Source organism: Neodiprion lecontei, chromosome 3, assembly GCF_021901455.1.
Source record: "Neodiprion lecontei isolate iyNeoLeco1 chromosome 3, iyNeoLeco1.1, whole genome shotgun sequence".
Taxonomy (NCBI): domain Eukaryota; kingdom Metazoa; phylum Arthropoda; class Insecta; order Hymenoptera; family Diprionidae; genus Neodiprion; species Neodiprion lecontei.
This window is the reverse complement of record NC_060262.1, coordinates 19401960-19423233: the sequence shown is the minus strand read 5'-3', so window position 1 is coordinate 19423233 and position 21274 is coordinate 19401960. Positions and strand designations below refer to the sequence as shown.

Here is a 21274-nt window from a genome sequence, read left to right as displayed (position 1 = left end):
AATATAATTTAAAATTTGTTCGGTCCTGCATGCCCAAATATTCTGTTTTTACAATTTATTGCGCAGTTTGATATAATTTCCGAAGAAATGACTAGGCTGCCGAACGAGACTTTACACACATTTGGAAGGGAGGAAAGACCCAGTCCAGCTCATAGTCTGACTCTGCTTTCTTGGACGGGCAATCGCAGCATATTCGGTAAGACAATAACCGTTTCGGGACGATGTACACTTGGGGTCAATAAGTCCGAGGCTGATAATTTTTTAGACTAGGTAGTTATGTTGGCAACACAGAGAAGTCTGCAGCGCCACAGTCGGCCGAGCGCGAAACAAACTGATTCTCAATAAGCGTAACATAATCCATGACCATCGAATCCAATCTTAGAATACCGCGGAGATAATGACTTGTTAGATTGACACGTATTATAAGGTTGAATTCGACGGTCATGGGTTATGTTACGTTTATTGAGACTGAGTTAGTTTCGCGCTCAGCCGACTGTGGCGCTGTAGGTTTCTCTGTGTTGCCAACATAACTGTCTAGTTTAAAAAATTATCCGTCTCAGATTCATTGTCCCCAAGTGTACCTTGGATGTAGCCGTAGACAATAACTACGCATTTTAGCAACAATACAATCGTCTAAGAGTACCCCAGAATGCTGGTGCGGGTTTTTTCCCGCATTTAGGAGACCGCGAGGGTCTTTCCATTGTTTTATTGTTTATTTCGGACATACCTGGTTTTCCCTCCCACTCGCGGTATGTGCAGCCTAGCATATTTCCAAATTATGCGTAAAAATCAGTTGCCAGAGAACCAGCGCGGAGTGCACTTCTACTCCGGTTCTTTTGTTGCAGTTCCCTCAGACGTACTTCAGTTTATTGTAAATTCTAGAAACAATCAATTAGAATCAACTTTACTACGACTAATATTTGGGACACTTATCCTAGGGTACGAGCAAAATTATTTCCCCTAATAATTTGATATCTTTCACTGTGATTAAACTATTTCTTTACAATCAAGAAATCGACGAGACGTTTGTTATTTTAGAACTGATTAGATTTTGGATACGATGGGTTCTGTAGTTTACGAGTTGTTCTATTAGCAACATAAATAAAAAATAAAAGAGGTTCGAGACTGAATCAATAGATTTTGATAACTTTGGTCTCGATCGACGTAGCTTTTCTTAGCTCAGAACTTACGAAATTTTCTATAATATCAATCATGCAGTTTTCGAGTTATTTGAATAATAAAACAGGAGAAAAACTTAATAAATTGCATTTGTTGATGTCGTATGGGCTCAAAATGCATCCTCCGTTAGGGCCAACCAAAATAATCACTTGTTTCACGATTAAGTCTGTGAATTAATTTCTTTTGTTATTAAATACGCGACCGGAAAGATCTGGTCTATCTGAATCTTGCCGACATAGGTCTACAAAAATTGAATTGATTATGTCTGTATAAAACGTGAGGGATAAGTGTTCAGGTCGAAATGGAGATTGATTGACTTGAGCTTTAGTTATGCTGTGTTACTTGTCAAATAAATATTCAAATTTGATTAAATAGTACGTATTTTGATTAACACAACCATTATAATCGTCGATTTTTCATGCACTGTAAGATTTCGTTTCTTATTTTTATTTTACCTCCAGTTATATCGACAACCACTAAGTGAACAAAATCAGATATACCTAGAAGATGATATAACAATCGGGAAAAAATCGATCGAGAGAAGAATATCATATTTCGTAGTCGACTAGTTCTCGTGCTGTTGAAAAATTAACGCTGCATCCTTTGCATGGCAATACGTCTCACAAAGTGCCGAAACATGTGATTAACTCTATCAGTCACAGTGGGATTCTCAGCCTCCCATCGCAAATATTTCCATGTTCTAGCCTTATCACAGTTTATTTACAACTTCAAATGATCTTGTTACTTCGTATAATCCCAAGAACCCTCGAGTAAGAAGTTTAGGCCAGAATCGTCAAATTTTTATAGTTTTTTTCGATTTCACATCCGCCATCTCGGATTTAGAAATTATCAAATTACGACTTCAGATTCGTGATCAGTGACTCCAAAAACCTCCGGGTAATAAAAAATTCAGGCCACAATATTGAGTTGAGAAATGTGTGACAGAAAGGGTTAAAATAAACTGGATTCGTATGATGTTTGAAATATTCGTGAACGGCGGTTGATCTATATTGATTGTGTTTTTCCTGGTCAAAAAGTTCAGGTCGACTGTTGTTTCGTTTTTTGATAAAACGGACCTTAAACAAACGGTAATTGCATTCTCCTGGTTTTGCTCATCGAGACGAACGCAATACGGTTTCCAGTAATTGGGAATTTTTTTACACCCTGTACATGTATGTGTATAATCTGTATATGTTATTCGTATAAAGTATAATAATAGGCCCAGGTTTAAGGTTGTCACTCCGGCGAAAAGTAGAGTAGTGGGGCCGAAAGACAATAGATTTAGAATAGAGTACCTAGATAGAGACGTCGAACGAAACTATATACTGATATAGTTATAGATATATCAGTGAACGGAACAGACAATTAAATATTGCGACGTGCCAAAATGGCAGAGAAAGAATTACGATTACATACAAGAGGACGACCAATAAATGGAAGTTAACATATAAGACCACATAATCGATCCGTGTATGTATGACCTTGACAAAACCTTACCGATCGTTCGAATATGAAAACCACCCTATGAATGTCTTGTATTATATGGATATATTGATTCATCAGTTTGTCACACGTTCCATTAGTTGCTCATTTCGATTTTAGATCAGTTATGAGTGGAACTTGTAAAACTTTTCACTAGTAGAATCGATAGCCTTCCTGCGTTAGCAACTGAAAAGATACCCCTATCTGGCTGATGATGTCCGTGTCAAGTGCGAAGTAATATCGGCATTACCATTATACATATACGTGTTATTTAAGTGAGCCGATCCAAAATTTTCTCCTTTCTACTCAAACTACTTAATGAATGAAGAATTATACCTACATTGTTTAGTTGCTCTTTATTTCCCATTGGTCTCAGTAACCTTCGATTTGTCTTTAAGCTCTCAGTTGTCGATTAATGATTCTAAACAATTTCAGGAAAGTTTCGAATGCTCTTGAAAGTTCTGGAAACATTCTAGACTGTTCGATAAATATAGACAATATTCTTGAATAATGTGTAAGGTAAGTGTACCAGTTATTGACATATTCAGACCGGATTACTGACCCTTTTATTTTCCGAAATTATAAATTGTTAATTTCTCGAGGACTAAAACCAATTGCTAGAGAGTCAGACACTGCAAATTAATTTTTTTGGTAATTTGAAAACTGAGCATCAAACAGATGCAACAAAAAAAGCTCAATAATTGGGACGCTGCTAACAATTGGAACACTTACCTTAATTTAGGTAGATTCGTAACATAAACATGGAGAATACTAGTTTTGGTTATTTTTAGTTTAATTTTTTTGTATGCGTGTGTGTGGGGGCGGGGCGACTTTTTAATCAACTTTGCGATTCGTTAATCCACGATTAATTAACGTTTATAATAATAATAATAATCACTACCAGTTTCGCCATACCCTTTCGGGTATGCTCTATATAAGTGGATAGCTTGTGCGGAATGGGGGAGGGGTGCAATGAATTGACTAGGTATTTCACGATTGTTATCTCAAGGCTCGATTTTCTTTGACTTTCCGTAGTGGTTTATGCCTATGAATTTTTTGTGGTTTGAATTTTTAAAAGCCGTAACCAGATTGCAGAGTTCGTAGTGCCACTTTGATACAGCTTCTGTATTCTGCTTATGGCTTACGGGATTCGGTATGCTTCGGCCTTTAAGATGTTTAACACAAACAGGCATATTTGCACAAGTGACAAGGAAAACTACAGTAAACCTGGTCTTGGTGTAGCCGGACCGAGTACAAACCTTACTTCCCGATTCGAAACTCAAACGACGTGATGTGTTTTACAATTTTTACGAGTGGCCGTTCACATCCTCATGGACGCACATTGGATTTGAGCTCACGTTTCCTTGTTCCGTAGTCTCGCACGCTATGCGTGACACTACTACGATAGGCTTAATATCTTGCATAATTTTGCAAGCCTCTGGTAGGATCGATGCAATCGTGACGTGTATTCTTCTGCCTATCCTATACCTATAGAAACTTTGGTAAATTACATTGCCAATTAATTGGAAGGTAGAAATGAAAAATATATTCCTGTATCAATCTCTTAATGCGTACAGTCGGAGTTTCTGTTTTTCCTTGATCATTTTATATCGATAGTTTAAGAAAAGTTTAAACTGAAATGATATTTTCATACAGCTATTTGACGGAAAACTTAAAATAAAAAAAAATTAATATCCTAATAAGTTATATATAATAATTGTTTTTTAATCATTATGATCATAGCAATAATATTGAATACTAATAATAATGATAATAGTAATAAAATTTTCCTATATAAATTGTTTTAGGCACATTGATTACTGAGATCGTTTTTATATGCGATTTGCCACAACAAACGAATACTGCAATATTGATATTATTACTCTATTAAACCTAGTAATTGAAACCTAGTAGAAGCCCATATATTGAGCTTGTATGTCGTATGCTTATATAAAGCTTATAAAGTTTTTCTGGCGGTGAATAAAACGTGCCAGCGTAATAAGTACCTATAAGATTAAGATCAACTGTGTCCGCTCTGATTCGATATCAGTATTTGCACCTATAAGGTCCTTAAAAATTAATGGAAAAGTATACAAAGTTTGAGAATGGTAGATAATAACTAACTTTTAAGACACATTAAAAAAGACTATATAAAAATATTTGATTTTCGCATGAATCACTTTTAAATATAATGTACGACATGTTAAGAATAGGAGATGGAAGGCTTCGTGAAAGAGATTTTGATTAACGTATTATGTGCAGCCTTGGTAATGGATGATTCATACTCATACGTTCTTGGCAAGTTTAGAATCCTAGTATCCAAAATGATTGTGTGAATCCACAACAAATCCTAGTATCCTTCATGTATTCCTTCAAGTCGACGTTTGGCTAGTGTAGTTCTGAAATAACACCATTAATCTTATTCACATTTACGCTGATTTCATTATGTTTTCTTCTGCCAAGCTATACTATTTGAGCTAGAGGGAAAATATAGGGTCGATAAAGAATGGAAAACTCACAGTTATAAGATGTGCATAAGTTGCACATGGTTGCAAGAATAATGCTTTACCTTTTCTGCTATTTTTGTAAGATTTTCCGCCATTGAATGTCCGGTTTGCTGCACCATGTCGTACAAGTATCCTTGTCGATTTTGAAGCAATAAATGAGGATGATCAAACTCCTGGAAGCACAATGGTGATCTTATTATTATTTTAGGATCTACATACCTATATGGACGATAATTAAAATATGGCTAGTTTTTCGGCCGAGTCGAGTACGTTGGTAATGCAGATTGAGCCCGTAGCGGCCGACCGAAAGTGGCACAGCAGGCTGAATCAGGGTTACCAACGTAATCAACTAGGCCGAAAAATTAGCCGTCTCTGAATTAACGTCCGCATGTGTACAGTTTTACTCAAGCACAGATTGCGTACGAGGGTACAAATGAGTAGACAGTAGGAGAAGTGGGTGAATTTCGGGAATTTATATTCCGACAACCGGTTATTTAGTTCGATTAGGGTTCAATTTATTCAAAAGTTTATACAAGATTGAGCTTCATTCGAATTGTTTTTAAAATCGGAATCAGTACTACGCATCGTTATTAACAATCACGTCAATCATTTCCCTCGGTGATATGCATGTTTAGCGGTGCCCACAACATGTCAAAAATGGCTCAGCCGACTTACTTCTTTGCAGACAGTATGCTTATGTAGTCAATATATTTTGCTACGATCTGATTTTTTTTTCCTCACCAAAATGGCGACCTTTTGATGTTGATTTTGACTAAATTTTTCGTAAAAAATCGACGACTTTTTCTTTATTGAATTAACAAGAGAATGTTACATCCTCCAGACTTCGGATTCTTTTCTCGCCATCCAAAGCCCATGACGAAAGAAGAGTCGTGTATGTCTCTGTTGTAAGGGAACGTTACGGCCTGGAGGTGATCCGGCTCACGGATCACAGTTTTTTTATGTGTGATGAGCTTTACAGCTACATTATACCCTGCATCCTCGAATCCTCCCCTTACCATCACCTCGCTGCCTGGGTTCCCATACCGCATCAGTAACATGCTCCTTCTATAATTGATAGACGGTAACTAGCCAGTCCCTTACATCCTTCCTCCCATATATTCACTTTCAAGTCAACTCTCATTCGGCCAACATATAAATTCATTTCTCTTCCTTTTTCCCTCCTGCGAATAATACTTCCTTCTCATCTTCTCATTGTACTTTTGAGATCATTCACAATAAATCAATTATATAAACAATCATTCAACTTCTCAATATTAGTTCCTCTCATTCTCCATTATCTTTCGTACGAGTGCGTAGTCGACGGGTTACAAACTCATAATAGGAATATCATCACGACAGGGCTGAATTCATTGATAACCGCTCGTCGTAATCACAGTCATACATCCCGTAACAAGAATAGAATTATAAAAAACATGAAATCTTGGCAAAGAGGCTAAACTATCCAAGAATACGGTCTCCAAATTTGAAGTAACTGGTTTAAGCGTTTTTGAGATATCGTGGGCACTGTAAAATGCGAGGTAACGAGTGTACGCCTGTGGAAAACACAAATGCATGCCATTGAGATTTATTGACTTCACCTACTTAGATGTAAAAATTTTTCTTCAAACCAAAAAAGAAAAATTCTGGACTCTGTCAAGTTATGACATATTGTTCCGTGAAAGGTCAACAATTTTTTTCATTTTTACAACTAATATTTTAATCACTTGTATGCCACTCTGGGGTCTCAGAAGCTCTAAAATGGAACCGTAAACTTGCGTTTCTCGAGAGAAAACATTTTTCAACCGACCATATTTCAGAAGGATTTCAGAAAGAACAATTCACCTATTACCAGTTTGTTAATGCATAGATAGATTTCTCGATTAATTGGCTATCGTAAGTTAAAATCGAGTGTGATCCGATCTCAATGCATATTGGAAAATTAGAGCATACTGAAAGGAAACGGTGAAATTCAGCAGCCTGAGCAACCGACTGCGCATGCGCGAGATAATTGAACTCTATATTGTTCAGTGAGATCGTATCGACGCAATATTTTCGTCTTTACGTTAGGAAGGCCAACTTACTGGTAAATGGGCATGGGCTGTCAAACTTTTCCGCGTCAAGTATCTAATTGAAATTGGGGTCACGCTTTTATTATGATTATTATTCATTGGTTAGTTTGCCGAGCCTAATCAAATTATTATATAAATTATGTGATATCTGTGTAGCCTAAAAAAATAACAGTTGAAGCTTGAGATCGCTAGCCTGCGCGAAAAGACAATGAAACTCGCGCATGCGTAGTCAATCGTTTACTATTTCTTCTGTGCATACTCACGGAGGACAGGAGGAAGCATCGATAATTGGACACTAAAAAAAGTGTCCTCAAGTAGGTGAGCGTGAGGGACGAGTATGGCTACATACCTTCTCGTCCTCTAACACAAAAGCATACCTATCGTAATTGAAGACCCCGAGCATTAAGTTGATATAATCCGAATAATGTGTGAGGTTATGATGTTTTTAAAGTCGATTGACCTGTTTTTTCTGTGAACCTTAGAGGCTGGGTAAATTGTTAAGAAATAAACAATTACGTCAAACAAAATTATTGTTACAAAGGCAGTAGCAATCATTTATGTATCGATTATTCAGAGAGAAGCAACATGATGAATTCACTAAAAAAAATGTAACAATCCACAATCATGATCAAAGCCTAGCAAAACGTTGTATCTGCCTGAGTAAACGTATCAGCTTTGACTGAAGAATGCATGTTAGAATTACTGATTTAATTCAGACTGCCCTTCATGCACAGATGGTAAAATTTGAAAATGCTCGTTCATACAAGTTTCCCATTCATACTAATGAAAAATATATAAATGAAATTTGATCTACGTAGTTTTGAATAAACCGAACTTCAATTGAATTAAATGATTGGTTGTCGAGGTATAAATTCCCAAAACTCATACACTTTTTCCGCTGTCAATGTGTGTACTAAGATCCTCTTAAGAGGTATAATAATGCCCCCTGTGCTAGAATTAATTGTGCTACAAATTTGAGAGAAACCACTCTGAATTTTGTTTGAAGGTAATGTTGGTTCTTCAGGAATAAAATGTGATAGTCAATACCGACATAATTATAGAAAATGTTTGCATATAAGATAAGTGTAACTCACCACCATGGTACCGGCATCCATAACAAGCACTTTGCTGCTGTCCATAACGGTGTTGAGTCGGTGGGCTATAGTGAGAACGGTACAGCCAGCAAACTTCTTTCGAATAGTTTTTTGAATCAGCACATCAGTCTGAGGATCTACATTGGCTGTAGCTTCATCAAGTACCAATATTTGGTTGTTTCTAACAATGGCACGAGCAAGACAGACCAATTGTCGTTGCCCGACACTGAAATTAGTACCCCCCTCAGACATTTTCGAATTCAAACCACCCGACAATTCGTTTACGGCTTCCTTGAGTTCTACTTCCTCCAGCGCTTGCCAGAGCATATCGTCAGAATACTCATCAAACGGATCAAGATTTTCACGCAGGCGTCCGGAGAACAGAACCGGTTCTTGCGGAATTATGCTGATCTTGGACCGCAGATCATGCACTCCCAAGTTACTGGAAGGTATGTCATCAATGAATATTTCACCGTCAATGTATGCAAGTCGGAACAATGCAGATATCAACGAAGATTTCCCGGCACCGGTTCGTCCGACGATTCCAATCTTCTCCCTTGGCATGATCACAAAGTTCAGGTTCTTTAGAACCGGGGGCTCGGCTCTATCGTATCTCAAAAACATATTAGAGAACTGTATTCTTCCTTCGGTTGGCCATTCTTCTGGAGGTTTATGTTCCGGTTTGCTCTCAAGCGGCGGTTCCTGTTCAAGGGTACTGTACTCAAGAACCCTCTCGACGGATGTCATATGGTTCTCCATTTCCGCAGTCTGCCGGACGCCCCACTGCAGCATCCCAGTCAGCCCGATACACTGAGTAATTGCCAGACCCACGTTTCCTCCGAAAGTCTCTTGGCTCAGAACAAGGAAGCTGAAGGTCACCAGGCCAGTATAGATTACGCAAGTGAAGTCCAGGTAATATCCAAACGTTCGCGAACATGAAATGAAGATGTACCAGGCTGAAGAGTGCAAGTCTTGGTGGTTATCGAATTCTTTTGAGAGATTGGCTTCAGCGTCAAAAGCTCGAATCGTAGTCAATCCATTCAAAGTGGCACTCAGATGCCCGAATACTGGAGAACGAGCTGAGGAAACACCATGTAGATTATGAAAGATTGAAATGTCACTGCCACATTCTGGTAAGTTCCAGTTCACTTGAGACATATTTCGTAAGATCAGTATCTGGCTTATACTTATTGAAAGCGTTCTTCTTTTTCTAATTTTTTTTTTTTTTTTTGCCTATATTCATGTTGGGTAGGTACCAAGATTGAAACCATTAATTCAAGATTAGCAAAGATAGCCAGCCAAATACGGTATTTTGAAGCTAGATGAGTGATGGGGCAGAGAGCTTCGATATGGAAATTTCTTACTTTTATCGACCTAATCAACATTGGAGTCCCATAAGAGAGTCAGTAAATGTAGGGTATACACCCTTGGCAACTTGTTTCGGCATTAATTATATTATTACAAAAATAATATAAGCATTGTGTGAAAAGTGCGGAAACTGGGCTATTTGCGATGCCTCTGAAATTTTTGACCGTAAGCCTCAAGGGCAAGTGCTGTGTTCCTCTAAATAAAGATCAGTTCACACAATAAAAAGTATTTGTATTCGTATTGATCTTAAATTTTGCATGCCAGACGAAATAACAATAAACGTCATGCTTACTTATTCCTTCTAATCGTTTGACACTGCGGCTGGTACTGATGTAGATAACTCTCATAACATACAGCAGGATTAGGATAATCACGGTCGGTATCATGAGCAAAGGGTTTATCATTGTAACCAGGACAATCACACCGAGTAGTGAAAGGCCAATCTGCACAACGTCAGACATACTCATCGGTAGAAGTTCATCAATGGCACCCATATCTTTCGAGAACCTGACGTAGAACGTATATAAAAACACCCGGTTATCATCTTAAGGTCAGTCGTCATTATTGATCACTGATAATCAGAATATCAGACCTCCGAAGCGCGAAATTTGCTGAAACGTCTAGAAGTGTTAGAACTAAATAAATAGAACTACTCATGTTCAGTTCCATCCATTGAGCTTTCCTTGGCTCAATCTATAATACATCAGGTTCTCGGAAACTCGCTTGTTTGAGCTCGACTACAGCTCTGAAATAATAATACATCCGTTTACACTAGAATCTGTAAGAGCGTGTCATTGAAACTAAAACAGAGAACAATGAAAGTTAATATTTAGGACAAAAGTACACAGCAAATTTCGTTTATTGCGGCATTTTACTCATCGCACTGTCAATTTTAACCGGCGTGAAAAGCCCAATGGATAGAACTATACGCAAGAAACTTTATATTTTCGGCCAAAGAAACACCCCTAATAGTTTTAGCAGAACCCGTGATCCGGAAGTGTAATACTCACCTTGTGAGTGTAACAAACTAGTAACGTAAATTTCGTACCTGTTCAAAATGCGTCCGGATGTATTCGTATTGAAGAAACGCATCGTTGTCCTGGTGATGCATCTGAACATGTTGCCATGTAAAGTTTTCGACGCCCGCATGCAAACACTGACGAACATATACGTTCGCAAGAAAGTAAAGATGACGGTGGCCACTGTAATGCCGCTGTATGTGTAAATACACATGTCTCTGTTCAAGGGTGCCGTCCAGTTAAATACCAACGTGCCGTTGGTTATGTTTACTGAGGTCTCCTCCGTGTTTACCCAGTATGTGATAAAGTAGTCACCGCCACTAGCGAAACCTTGGTTCAGGATGCACACCAAGAACATAGTTACGACGAAACAAACGCTACCAGCTGCTTTAAAGTAGGACAGGTAGATTTTGGCCGATATTCGACCAGTCGATCTCAGTTCCGCTTCCTCGACGGGATCCACGTCGTTTATCTCTTCGGATCTCATGCTCTGAATTGAAGATTTTCGACTCAAGCTTTTCCGCGTGCTTTCGTTATCCTCTGGCACGTTGACTTGCTCCTGCAGTAGCTTCACGAAATCTAGTCCAGCAGTTTCAAGCTCTTCGAAAGTACCCTCAGCTTCCACTTCGCCATTGTTCATCACGATTATCCGATCGACATGCTTAAGATACTGGTGCTGGTGTGTCGCGACTATCCTGGTTTTACCCCGGAGGTAACCATTGATGCATTCGTCGAACAAGTGTCTTCCCACGTGAGCGTCTACCGCCGACAGAGGATCGTCGAAGAGGTAAATATCTGCCTCCGAGTAAACGGCCCTCGCCAAATTTATTCTCGCGCGCTGTCCTCCGCTCAAACTGATTCCCCGTTCGCCAACAATCGTTTTATCGCCATAGGGAAATAGGGTGAAATCCCTCTTTAGTTGACAAACACTGACGACACTCTCGTAGCGCGTCTTATCCATGGGTCGACCAAAAAGGATGTTTTGTCTAATTGAAGAGGCGAAAAGCCAAGGCTCTTGACTTGCGTAAGCGACTTTACCGTTCACTTCAACACTGCCACTAACGAGAGGAAGTTCACGTAATATTAGGTGGTGAAGACTTGTTTTTCCAGATCCTACGTGACCGATAACTGCCACAAATTGACCAGGTTTTATCTCAATGTTCAACTCTGAAAGTGTGTTCTCTTTGTTGTCTGGCACCCATTTTGCCGTAGCATTTTTCAACATAACAGCGTGTTGGCTGTTACTGATTTTCTCACAATTGGCTTGTCCATTAGCTTTGATCGCTGGTTTTTCTCTCTCCTCGTGCAGCATGAATTTTTGCAAACGCCTGACGGACACCAACGCTTCAGCAATTTGGGTCATACCTGAAATATTTAAAAACGTGCAATTGAGGTACCAATTGAAAGGGTATAAATTATAATGGCGTTTGGAATGATTTCTGCTCTTACTGATTGGAAACGCAATTGTCATTGCTGTGCGAAGGACGTTGTAAAAGGCTGTCATCATGAACACTTGTTCCGTGGTAATTTTATTACCACTAAGAACGTAAGCCAGTATCGTGACAAAGACGCAGAGTCTCGGTGTGTACATGTCAAACGACGATGATATTCCTAAGACGATTGAATTTTTCTTTATTGCGTTAACCTCTTTCCTAAAAATTATACAATATTATGTATGATTCCGTGATATATGTTTCCTTCGCTGCGATTTATATTGCTCAATGACTTTATTCAGAATAATAAATTACCCTTACCGTCTTGCGATTTCGACAAGGTAAGAAAATGGCTTTTCCCACGTGTACATTTTTATTACTTGAATACCATTGATGATTTCATTCATCAGGCGAATTCTTTCATCTGTTCGAAGAGCGATTCTCAGTCTGAATGTAGAGGACTTTTTTCCAAGATATCCTGACGATTAAAAAATAATATAAGTATTTTGTTAGTGTGCATTTCTAACGGTTCCGGCAGTTCAACAATCACCTTGCAACGGAATGAAGAATAGCAGTGTCAGCATTCCAATGACTGCTGACCATCCAACTTCCCGGTAAATCAGGTAAGTTATTACCACAGACTCTAAGGGCCCCAGCCAAATGTAGTGGATAAAATAAACTGCCAAATCAAATCTGTTCACATCATTGCTAAGCAGATTAACAATCTGGAATAGTTTTATAAGTGGATGAATACTACAGTCTTTGATGATGGTCGGTCACACGTGCAGTCACGTGAGGTTTGAGTTAGTGTCAGCAACTCACCTGCCCAACGGTCGTCTCAGCCAAAGCGGATTTCGAGAGCTTTAAGACCTTCCTGTAGATGAGCGAGCAGCAGGCGACCCTTATTTTCATTCCCGTGTGCATTATTCCCAGCATGCAGGGATGAATTACAAGGAAGTTGAGGGTGGAGCATAAAATTATTCCACCGGCCCACAAGTATGCTTCGTCCTTTGACATTTTGGACCCATTGACATTGTCACTGCGGTAATACCGAAGTAACCCGGCTAACATCAACGGCTGCGTTATCCTGTCGGTGTTTGACGGTGTCGAAGACACAACGAATGTTCGTTAAAATGTTTTTCATGTTTTACCATTCGTTTTTGTTTTTTTTTTTTGGGTCAGTTAATTATTGACCTTGGAACCGTTTCATGTCTCTGCAATGAGAGCTAGTCTCACCTTACGAGAAACTCCAAGGCTGCTATTATGATCCCCAACATCATAATCCGGGGGCCAAAGCACCTTACAAGTACTCGCAGCAGACTGGGCTGAGTTCCTTTCTTTGTTCGACAACATCTTTCTTGTTCCTTCTCCCAGATCCTCGATATTTGGTCCCCGAGGACGTTGCTCTTGTGTTCATTAAGGGGTGCATAGAGGTCTGTTACTTCGAGCTCTCGTCGGTATCCCAAGGCAAACGTCCTCAGAACCCATCTACATGAGAACCATTCGTTGGTGAAGTATGTAATATATAGTGAAGTTAAAGTGTTATAGAAATGGATCGAGGCGCTGAGCGATAGATATTTATGTTTTCTCATGCCATCGTGTTGAAAAACTCAATTTGACGGTCGTATTATCAATCACCAATTGCCAACGGCAGGACAGAGGTAACGAATAGAAATCTCATTTCTCAAGTACCTTCGAGAGGCGAGGACGTGTATAAATATACGTGCTATACACAGTGTTCGATAATGACTTGGTTCTAGACTGTGCGGTAAGTTTTAGCTTGAAATCATAATACTGCGTACCCAGTGGCGATGGCCAGTAAGCTAAAAATAATCGATGCATCGATCAACCGACTCCAAAAAATAATTGAACACAACTCGATTGAATCGGTGAAAATCAATCGATTACTTTATATTTGTTTATATTTGTTGAAACGGTGCATTTGAAACCAAAACTTTGTCAGTGCGTACTCTTGTTGGCGGAAAAGTTTTTCGACAATTTATAGTTTCAGTCAAAACATGTTTCAATTTCAGGTGAAGATATTCATTTATCTTTCACTTATTACATCAAATAGGTACTTAGTAGGTAAGATAATGATAATAGTTGATACTTTAATCAGATAAATTGATATTGTATTGCGTCGTTCATGGGAGTAAAAAACAAAAACCGATTGCAAAGAAAAATAGTCGATTATGCTCGATTAAACGGGAAAAAATTTTCATTCGATTCATTCGAAAATCGATTATTTTCGGTCATTCTTAGCACCCAGCATTTTTTCATTTCACTCCTGGACGAGGCGCTTACAAATTACTCGCATTACTATAATCATGTATACTGTGTGAAATTTAATGCTGTCAAGCTTGTGATTGTCATGGTTATACTGATGTTTAAGTTGCAAAAAGATGAGTTGGCGTTATGATGAACCATAGGTACTTGCATTCCATGGTAACGAAATACCGGATAATAATTACAGTCGCAGACCACTGTATGATATCAATTTAGTATGCGTTGTATGTTACTTACGGTATGTTTGCGATGCTAATCAATACGGCGATATGAGTATCACTACCAAGGCTTCTGATAAATGCAGGGCATAATTATACCGATAGCACACGTGTTACACCATAGTTAAATAGTTAAGTGCATAATTGCGCCCCAATTCTTTGTTAACCAATGCCGGTGATTTTTGTCGCGAATACCGATAACCAATGTCACCTATCTGGTTTATAATTGTACAAACGTGAGTTGAACTTACGCGAATGTGATGATCGAGAACGGATTTGCTTTTTCACGCGGGTTCCGTTGCGCTTGTTGTTTCTCCGACTTGTCCATGGCACATGAAGTTGGATGATTACCAAATGTCTCTCATCTAGCACAGTCACCTCCTGCAACAGGAACAAATCGTAACGAATTCATTAGCGTGATGCTAAATGTGACCGAAATCCACGGTACGATGTGATCGCGGTTCGAAACGGTTGCCATAAATTCCATTTAATTATCCCTTATTCGTGCGAAATGAATCAAGCGCAAAGTGTGGATCTAAAGTTTCTTGGAATTACCAATTACCATATTACAATTTCATTTGACAATTACACATCTGCAAAGTAAATGCATTGATCGAACCGTAGCGTTCAGGAATTATTTTGTTTTCACAAGTGTATAATATTACCAACAGCACCTCGATGGTATTGTTTTGACACGGTAAATATCGCTGATAACCAATCGTCGGTGGCAAAGATTCAGAAGGTACTATGATGACTTTCGACGAATTTAGCACAACGACCTCATCACGTGGATGAATGTGGTGTTCCTACATGTCGGTAAGCGAAAGGTGGGGCTGGGAATACGATTTAGGTCCGTACATAATGTATACGAGTACAGTCGTCGTATTAGAGTTTCGCTTCGTCACTATGCCTGATCGATTTTTTCGCAGTTACAATATTTTTTCTTTTATAAACCAACAGTTTAGATTGTATACGAAGCACCGTGGACGTGGACAAATCGCTGGAGCTCAAAGTACAACCGACTACTTGAATTGTGAGCCAGATTTGCGATTCTAATCAACCACACGAATTCTGAAGTCGAGAGACTCTCGGCTTTTGTATGGTTCGTTTATACCGCATGCGTGACGCGCGTTTGTACTTTGCGTACATATGAGTTGTGCACTACGGCACAGTTCCGCAAATATTCGTCACTCTTACGAATAACCGAATTGTCGCAAAGAATACCGAGTTGTAAACTCAATGGATCGATTTTCCTGACACTTTTCCTCGAACACGATGTTGCTTTGTGATTAGTCGCCACTGTCTCCATTTCTAGCAATGTAAGTGTTGCGTTTTTCAATGTTACCACTTTGTTATACTAGTTTAGATTTCCGACTATGAGATCACTGCTGAACTGCATTATCTGCACGCGGATAATGAATGTTCGACTTCGATCGTTTGTAAGAGAATACTAACACGATGTTTAATAATTTGAAAATAAGACTTGTCCATTGCACGGTATAAGATAAAAGCTTCATTACCTTTTATCCGACTGCATTGCCAGAAAAAAACCGAAAATCGACTGGTCTAGACTTACATCGTTTCAAATTTTGTTCTCCGTATACATCGTCAGTCCGCACCAACCGTGCATTGTGATTAATATGCTTGTTTATACTTGGAATAAATATCAGCAATCGGTAAATCATAACAGCCTCGAAATTATCATATTGGTGCATAATCGCCTTAAACAAAAGTGAAAATACGGCAATTAGAGCCACTGTACCATACTGATGTCACCATCGGCACTTGTATGCACAGTGGATAAAAAAGTTCTTCAGCTTCGGGCTCAATAAGTTAAAGAATTTGTGTCAACATCATCGTGTTACGAGCGAAAGGAATTGCTCGCGACGACTTCGAACGTCACCAGCAAAGAGAGACCAGACAGCTGATGATCGAGGCAGCCCGCATGCACAGATCAAGGGTGAACCAACGTAAACGAACGTTAAGCAAGTGCAACCATCGCGCATCTGTTAGAAATAATGAAACAATATAACGGAGGGAGTTTATTTTATCGTTGACTGGACATCTTTTCAATTATTCTAGAAGACCATCTGAACAGACATCATCCCATTAAACCTTAATTGAAAATTAATATTAGACCTGCAGCAGACTTTCTTCACCGATTTCTTCACTGATCGTGCACCGTTCGAACTCTGAATAGTTAACCTGTGTCATTTTATTTTTCCGTAGACTTATTTTATTTCTCGAAATTGTTATTTTATGTAATCGTCAGCCGGTATAACGACGACACAGCCGCCGTCGAAAGTCTAACAATAAGCATAGTAGAAATCCGCCAACCGTGCTACTTTGGATATGAATGGCCTGGCGAATATTTTTTTTTACTCCATTCTACAACGCTAAGAATTCACCTCGACAGTAGACATCATATATAGGGATATAATATATATTATGCACATGTAAGTTATAGATGTTGGAAAAAAGAAATAACAATACCGTTATAAATGTAACACCGATGACAGGGAATTCGGATTGAATTGCACAACATTTGACAGCGTATGTCGATGAAATTAAAATCTTACTCTGGTCCGTGAATTTGGCGAAATGAATAATCAAGCAGATCGATAACAACGAGTGGAAACTATACAACGTAACGAACAGCAGGTCTGCACGTCCTAAACCAAAGGGTACGTATAATATGCAGGGAATGTCGCGATCGCTAAAAATAGCTGTCCTGAACCTTCGTGCGTAGGGTAAATATTTCAAAGCAAATACATATAAATATACAGTTGTTGATCGAACGAATGTGTGTCCTACGAGTGAGTGGTTTTTACCCTCTCCCCCCCACCCCGCGGGTTTCATTTCTGGGAAGGTTGAAAAAAAATACATCTTTTCTATTAATAAGTGACACGACGGTCCCGCCTTACCAACTCTTATGACTCGAGAACCAGCAACAACGTCGTTACGTAATCCCGGGTTGAATCTTCTAGACCATTTCACGTGTGTGTGTGTGCATACAACAAGCGTTATTGTTAGTATCGGAATATAAATTTTATGTTGACCTTGCAGCATTTCTGTATCGTAGCTACCAGTACAGGTAGATATGAAATCTTATAGTTGGTATAAAAAAAAGTGGTCTACCTGCCAGAGCGACTTTCAGTGCGGGTTCAAGATCATCTATTAGCGAGATATAAATACGTTACATCCGAACTTGAACATCACTTCATTGAACCATCGGCGGTTGAACGTGAATTAATTCACAATTTTTAACGGTAAAACGATTCTCTTTTGCTTGTAATCTCCTCCGTGTATCGTTTCCGTGCACTAAAATAATTGTGGATTATCGCCACTGCCGGGCACGGAGTTGAAATACGCGCAGGAAAAATTATTCCAATACCCCAGCGTCTGACAATGAGATTATAAGCGAAAACACCGTTCAATTAGCTCTGGTCATAATGTTACAGTATCAAGTTGACTGCTTCGATGTAAACAAATTGACGAGGTAGTGGTTAATGATCGATTTTCTTCTTTAATAATCAGGCATTAGTTGTCGCATTGCATACAACCTCTGCTTATAGTTCGCGTGACATTGAGAAATGCACAAAGTATGACACGTTCAACTCCCCGCGATTCTAGATGAAAATGTTTTATCACCGCAGCTTCGCTCTGCAATCATGCAGAGAAGCACAATTATTGCCGTCCTTCGGCGGTTGTACAGTTTCTCAATTAAAATCGTATCAACGTAGCTATAACGGGGGGATGCGTGACGATAAACAGCTGCGAGAGTGACGCCCGTTCCGGTTGCCATGGCAATCGACGTATCGGGTTGAATGATAATTTAGCACGATATACGTATAGGTACATGGTAATACTCGGCGGCTGCATGTGATTCGTGAGGGAAGCGTGTCGTCTGTGAACCATTCCCTTTCGGAAATACAACGCCGTTATGCTACTCATTTCTAACGCTATTTTTTATGCAGATACACGTAACAACAGGATTTCCGTACAACAACGCGAACGCCGCAACGCGACGTGCACGATGCGACAAGTCTGAAAGCGCACTCCGTGGGATTGTGCATCGGCAAAATATTTGTGCTTACACAAGTGTCTCGCTTTAGACGAATGAATGCGCGATTGCAAAGATCTACTCTTCGCGTGCGGTGTGTTTTTACCAAAATATTTTCACCCGTTTCTTGACAATTAAACATCACTCAATTATTTTATTAATAATTTCACGGGTACGGTTAACTCACGCGGCAGCACATCGTCATCCTCACTTATTACGCAATTCCGATTAACCCGCAAGGAAAAACCCTTCTACGTTGAACGAGGCGATCGTTACAGTGGCGTAGCCACCGCACTGCGGGAAATTGACCGAGTCTAGGGTTCTGGAATGTGGGAGAAAAGCAACGCTAACTTCGCAAGCTTCGTCCGTGTGAAAACCGCTCGTAAAACGTGCGAGGCGTTGTGATCGAAGCGTTGCACGTAGACGCAGTTTCCGCAATAACTCTTGGCCTAACAACAAAGCGACGCGCTTCCATTTTACACTCGCATCGCGCAATATCACGACCGAGTTAACAACAAACATTGAAACGCTGAGCGCGAGCAACGCGCACACGCCGCATGATTGTATTCTTACGTACTCGATGCGCCTCCTGCGTGCCTCGAAACGCCGATCACTCTTTCTCGCGTTGCCTCGGGCCCGGCACACTCCAAGCATTCGGAGGATCGAATCCTCGTCGCCTCCTCCTCTCTCGCTGCGAGACGCAGACCTGTCGAGTAACTGACCGTGTGTGTTAAACTGCGGCACTCTGCCTTCTCCCGTTCGAAGCGATGCCGACTGCAGCTGACTGGCTGGCGCTGAGCCGAGGGAGTCGAGAGAACTCGTCATTCGGGCACGTGGTGGCTCTTCGACGCGCATGCGCCCTTGCGAGGCGAGTTTCAACCGGACAGGTCACATTGTTCGGGAATTGGCGAGATCACGGAACACAATTTTCACCGTAATATCGGGTCGCGGAGGCGGTGTCAAAGTTCCGCATATGAAAAGTTCCGAGGGCGCAGAATTCCGAACTTTTTCCTGACGAAACTTAAAGTAAAGAAACAAAACTTCGAGGAATCATCGAAATTTCGAATGGTCAGAAAACCGACGGGTCAAAGTTCCGAAATGCAAGATTCCGTAAAGTAAAGTTCCGACAGAGCAAACTAAAAAGTTTCGAAAAGTAAAGTTACGATAGAGCAAAATTCCGAAAAGCAAAAATTCCAATAGAACAAAAAACTTGAAACAAAGTTTATTGAAAATTTTATGTACTGCAAATTTGGTTCACACCACTTTTAATGTTTCGTTAACCATTAACTATGTGTTTAGCAATAACCATGTTAAAGAAAGTTTGACGCGCTATAAATAAAAACCTATGCGTTATACAGAAAAAAGTTTGTAATAAAAGTTATAGGAAATTTTGTCATCCACAAAATCTATTGTTACTACATTTTTGTCGGGTGCGGGTCAAAAATTAAAAAAACCAAAAATCTGAATGGTCTGCATGAAAACAGTCTCACGATGGCTCATTTTACTCCTTACTTCGCATTGTTGCGCTGTCGTTCTATCGGCTGATAACTAACCGTCTGTACTGCGGTTAAACGTGCGTCGTGCGGTTCTCAATTCCCCTTTGTAATGTTTCTGGGAATTGTCTCGTACTCGCTAAACCTGTTACAATATTCTCACTTTCCGATTGGCGGCAGGTTTATCTCGACAAACACGAAGAGCAACGGATTTCATCCGGTAATTGAGTTTTTAATAATATAACGATTTCACCCTAATCACCAGACGGGTTCTTGTATCTATTATGCGTGTCCATATGACGAATACTTCGGATGTTATATTTACTGTCTAACAATATCAAACGAGATATTATAAAACTGTATGGGATCTCTTCTTTGGTATCGCACGAAGTGATCCATGCGTATGTATAAAATTGAAGGACGGAGCATTCGAATTGGTAAAAGACCAACTGGGCAGTGAAATTTTCATCAAAAATATGAAAAGTGGCATTATTCCGAAAAAAAATGTCATGTTTTGTACTTTATCGATTTGAAAATTTGAACCGCATTTCACGTCGACATTTTATACCACGTACTGAAAGAAGTAATACCGATTTTCTAATTAAAAAAAAAAAAAAATTCAATACATGCGGGTCATCTGTCTGTCCGTTGCCGCTTATAAGGTCCACATAGTTCATTAAACAAGGCGCAAATTACGTCACCAGGCGTATAGTATACACAAAATTTCAGAGAAAATTACGGTGTTAGATTGAGGACGCAAACAGCGTTTGCACATAAACGACACCTAAGACAAATCGCATGGGAGTGATGAAGAAACTCACATTATCCGTCTATGTTTAAGCTGATCTGTAGTTCGTCGCTTACAGCACATTTGCAACTTCGAGGCAAGTGGAGTGCAAATTCAAAGTCTCCTAGGAATTTGCGAACTTACTGCGTGATGTCTCATGAAATGATTATTTCACAATTGGATGATTAAGTTACTTCGACCTCGTTTCAGTTCATTCGTCATTCGCAGTTTACGACAGTTTCACAAGCGAAGATCCATTTTTCGCTCTCTCCGACA

General features: G+C 39.6%; 1 protein-coding gene across 5 annotated transcripts; it reads right to left on the bottom strand.

Annotated features, from left to right (window-relative positions):
• Window positions 1-4365: 4365 nt before the first annotated feature.
• Window positions 4366-19507, bottom strand: LOC107222787 (probable multidrug resistance-associated protein lethal(2)03659). Of its 5 annotated transcripts, none has more exons than XM_046736050.1 (12): window positions 19441-19507; window positions 14907-15036; window positions 13388-13639; window positions 12974-13238; window positions 12702-12876; window positions 12473-12629; window positions 12168-12370; window positions 10748-12083; window positions 9992-10206; window positions 8332-9410; window positions 5231-5341; window positions 4366-5060 (listed from the first exon to the last, which is right to left on the bottom strand). In XM_046736050.1, the coding sequence occupies exons 2-12, from the start codon at window positions 14981-14983 to the stop codon at window positions 5034-5036; spliced, it is 3897 nt and encodes a 1298-aa protein (XP_046592006.1). In that variant the 5' UTR covers window positions 14984-15036; window positions 19441-19507; the 3' UTR covers window positions 4366-5033. The 5 variants fall into 5 exon arrangements, with proteins under 5 accessions (XP_046592006.1, XP_046592005.1, XP_015517778.1 ...); XM_046736049.1 differs by having other exon boundaries at window positions 19292-19502; XM_015662292.2 differs by having other exon boundaries at window positions 19296-19502.
• Between the last annotated feature and the right edge of the window lie 1767 nt (window positions 19508-21274).

Bases quoted from the DNA above. Each gene is read 5' to 3' on its own strand.
- LOC107222787 (XM_046736050.1), bottom strand. From the start codon at position 14,983: ATGGACAAGTCGGAGAAACAACAAGCGCAACGGAACCCGCGTGAAAAA. The intron at 13,239-13,387 runs GTGAGACTAGCT...AAACACCGACAG, and splicing joins GCCTTGGAGTTTCTCGTAAG to GATAACGCAGCCGTTGATGT. The intron at 10,207-10,747 runs GTACGAAATTTA...GTTCTACGTCAG, and splicing joins TCCGGACGCATTTTGAACAG to GTTCTCGAAAGATATGGGTG.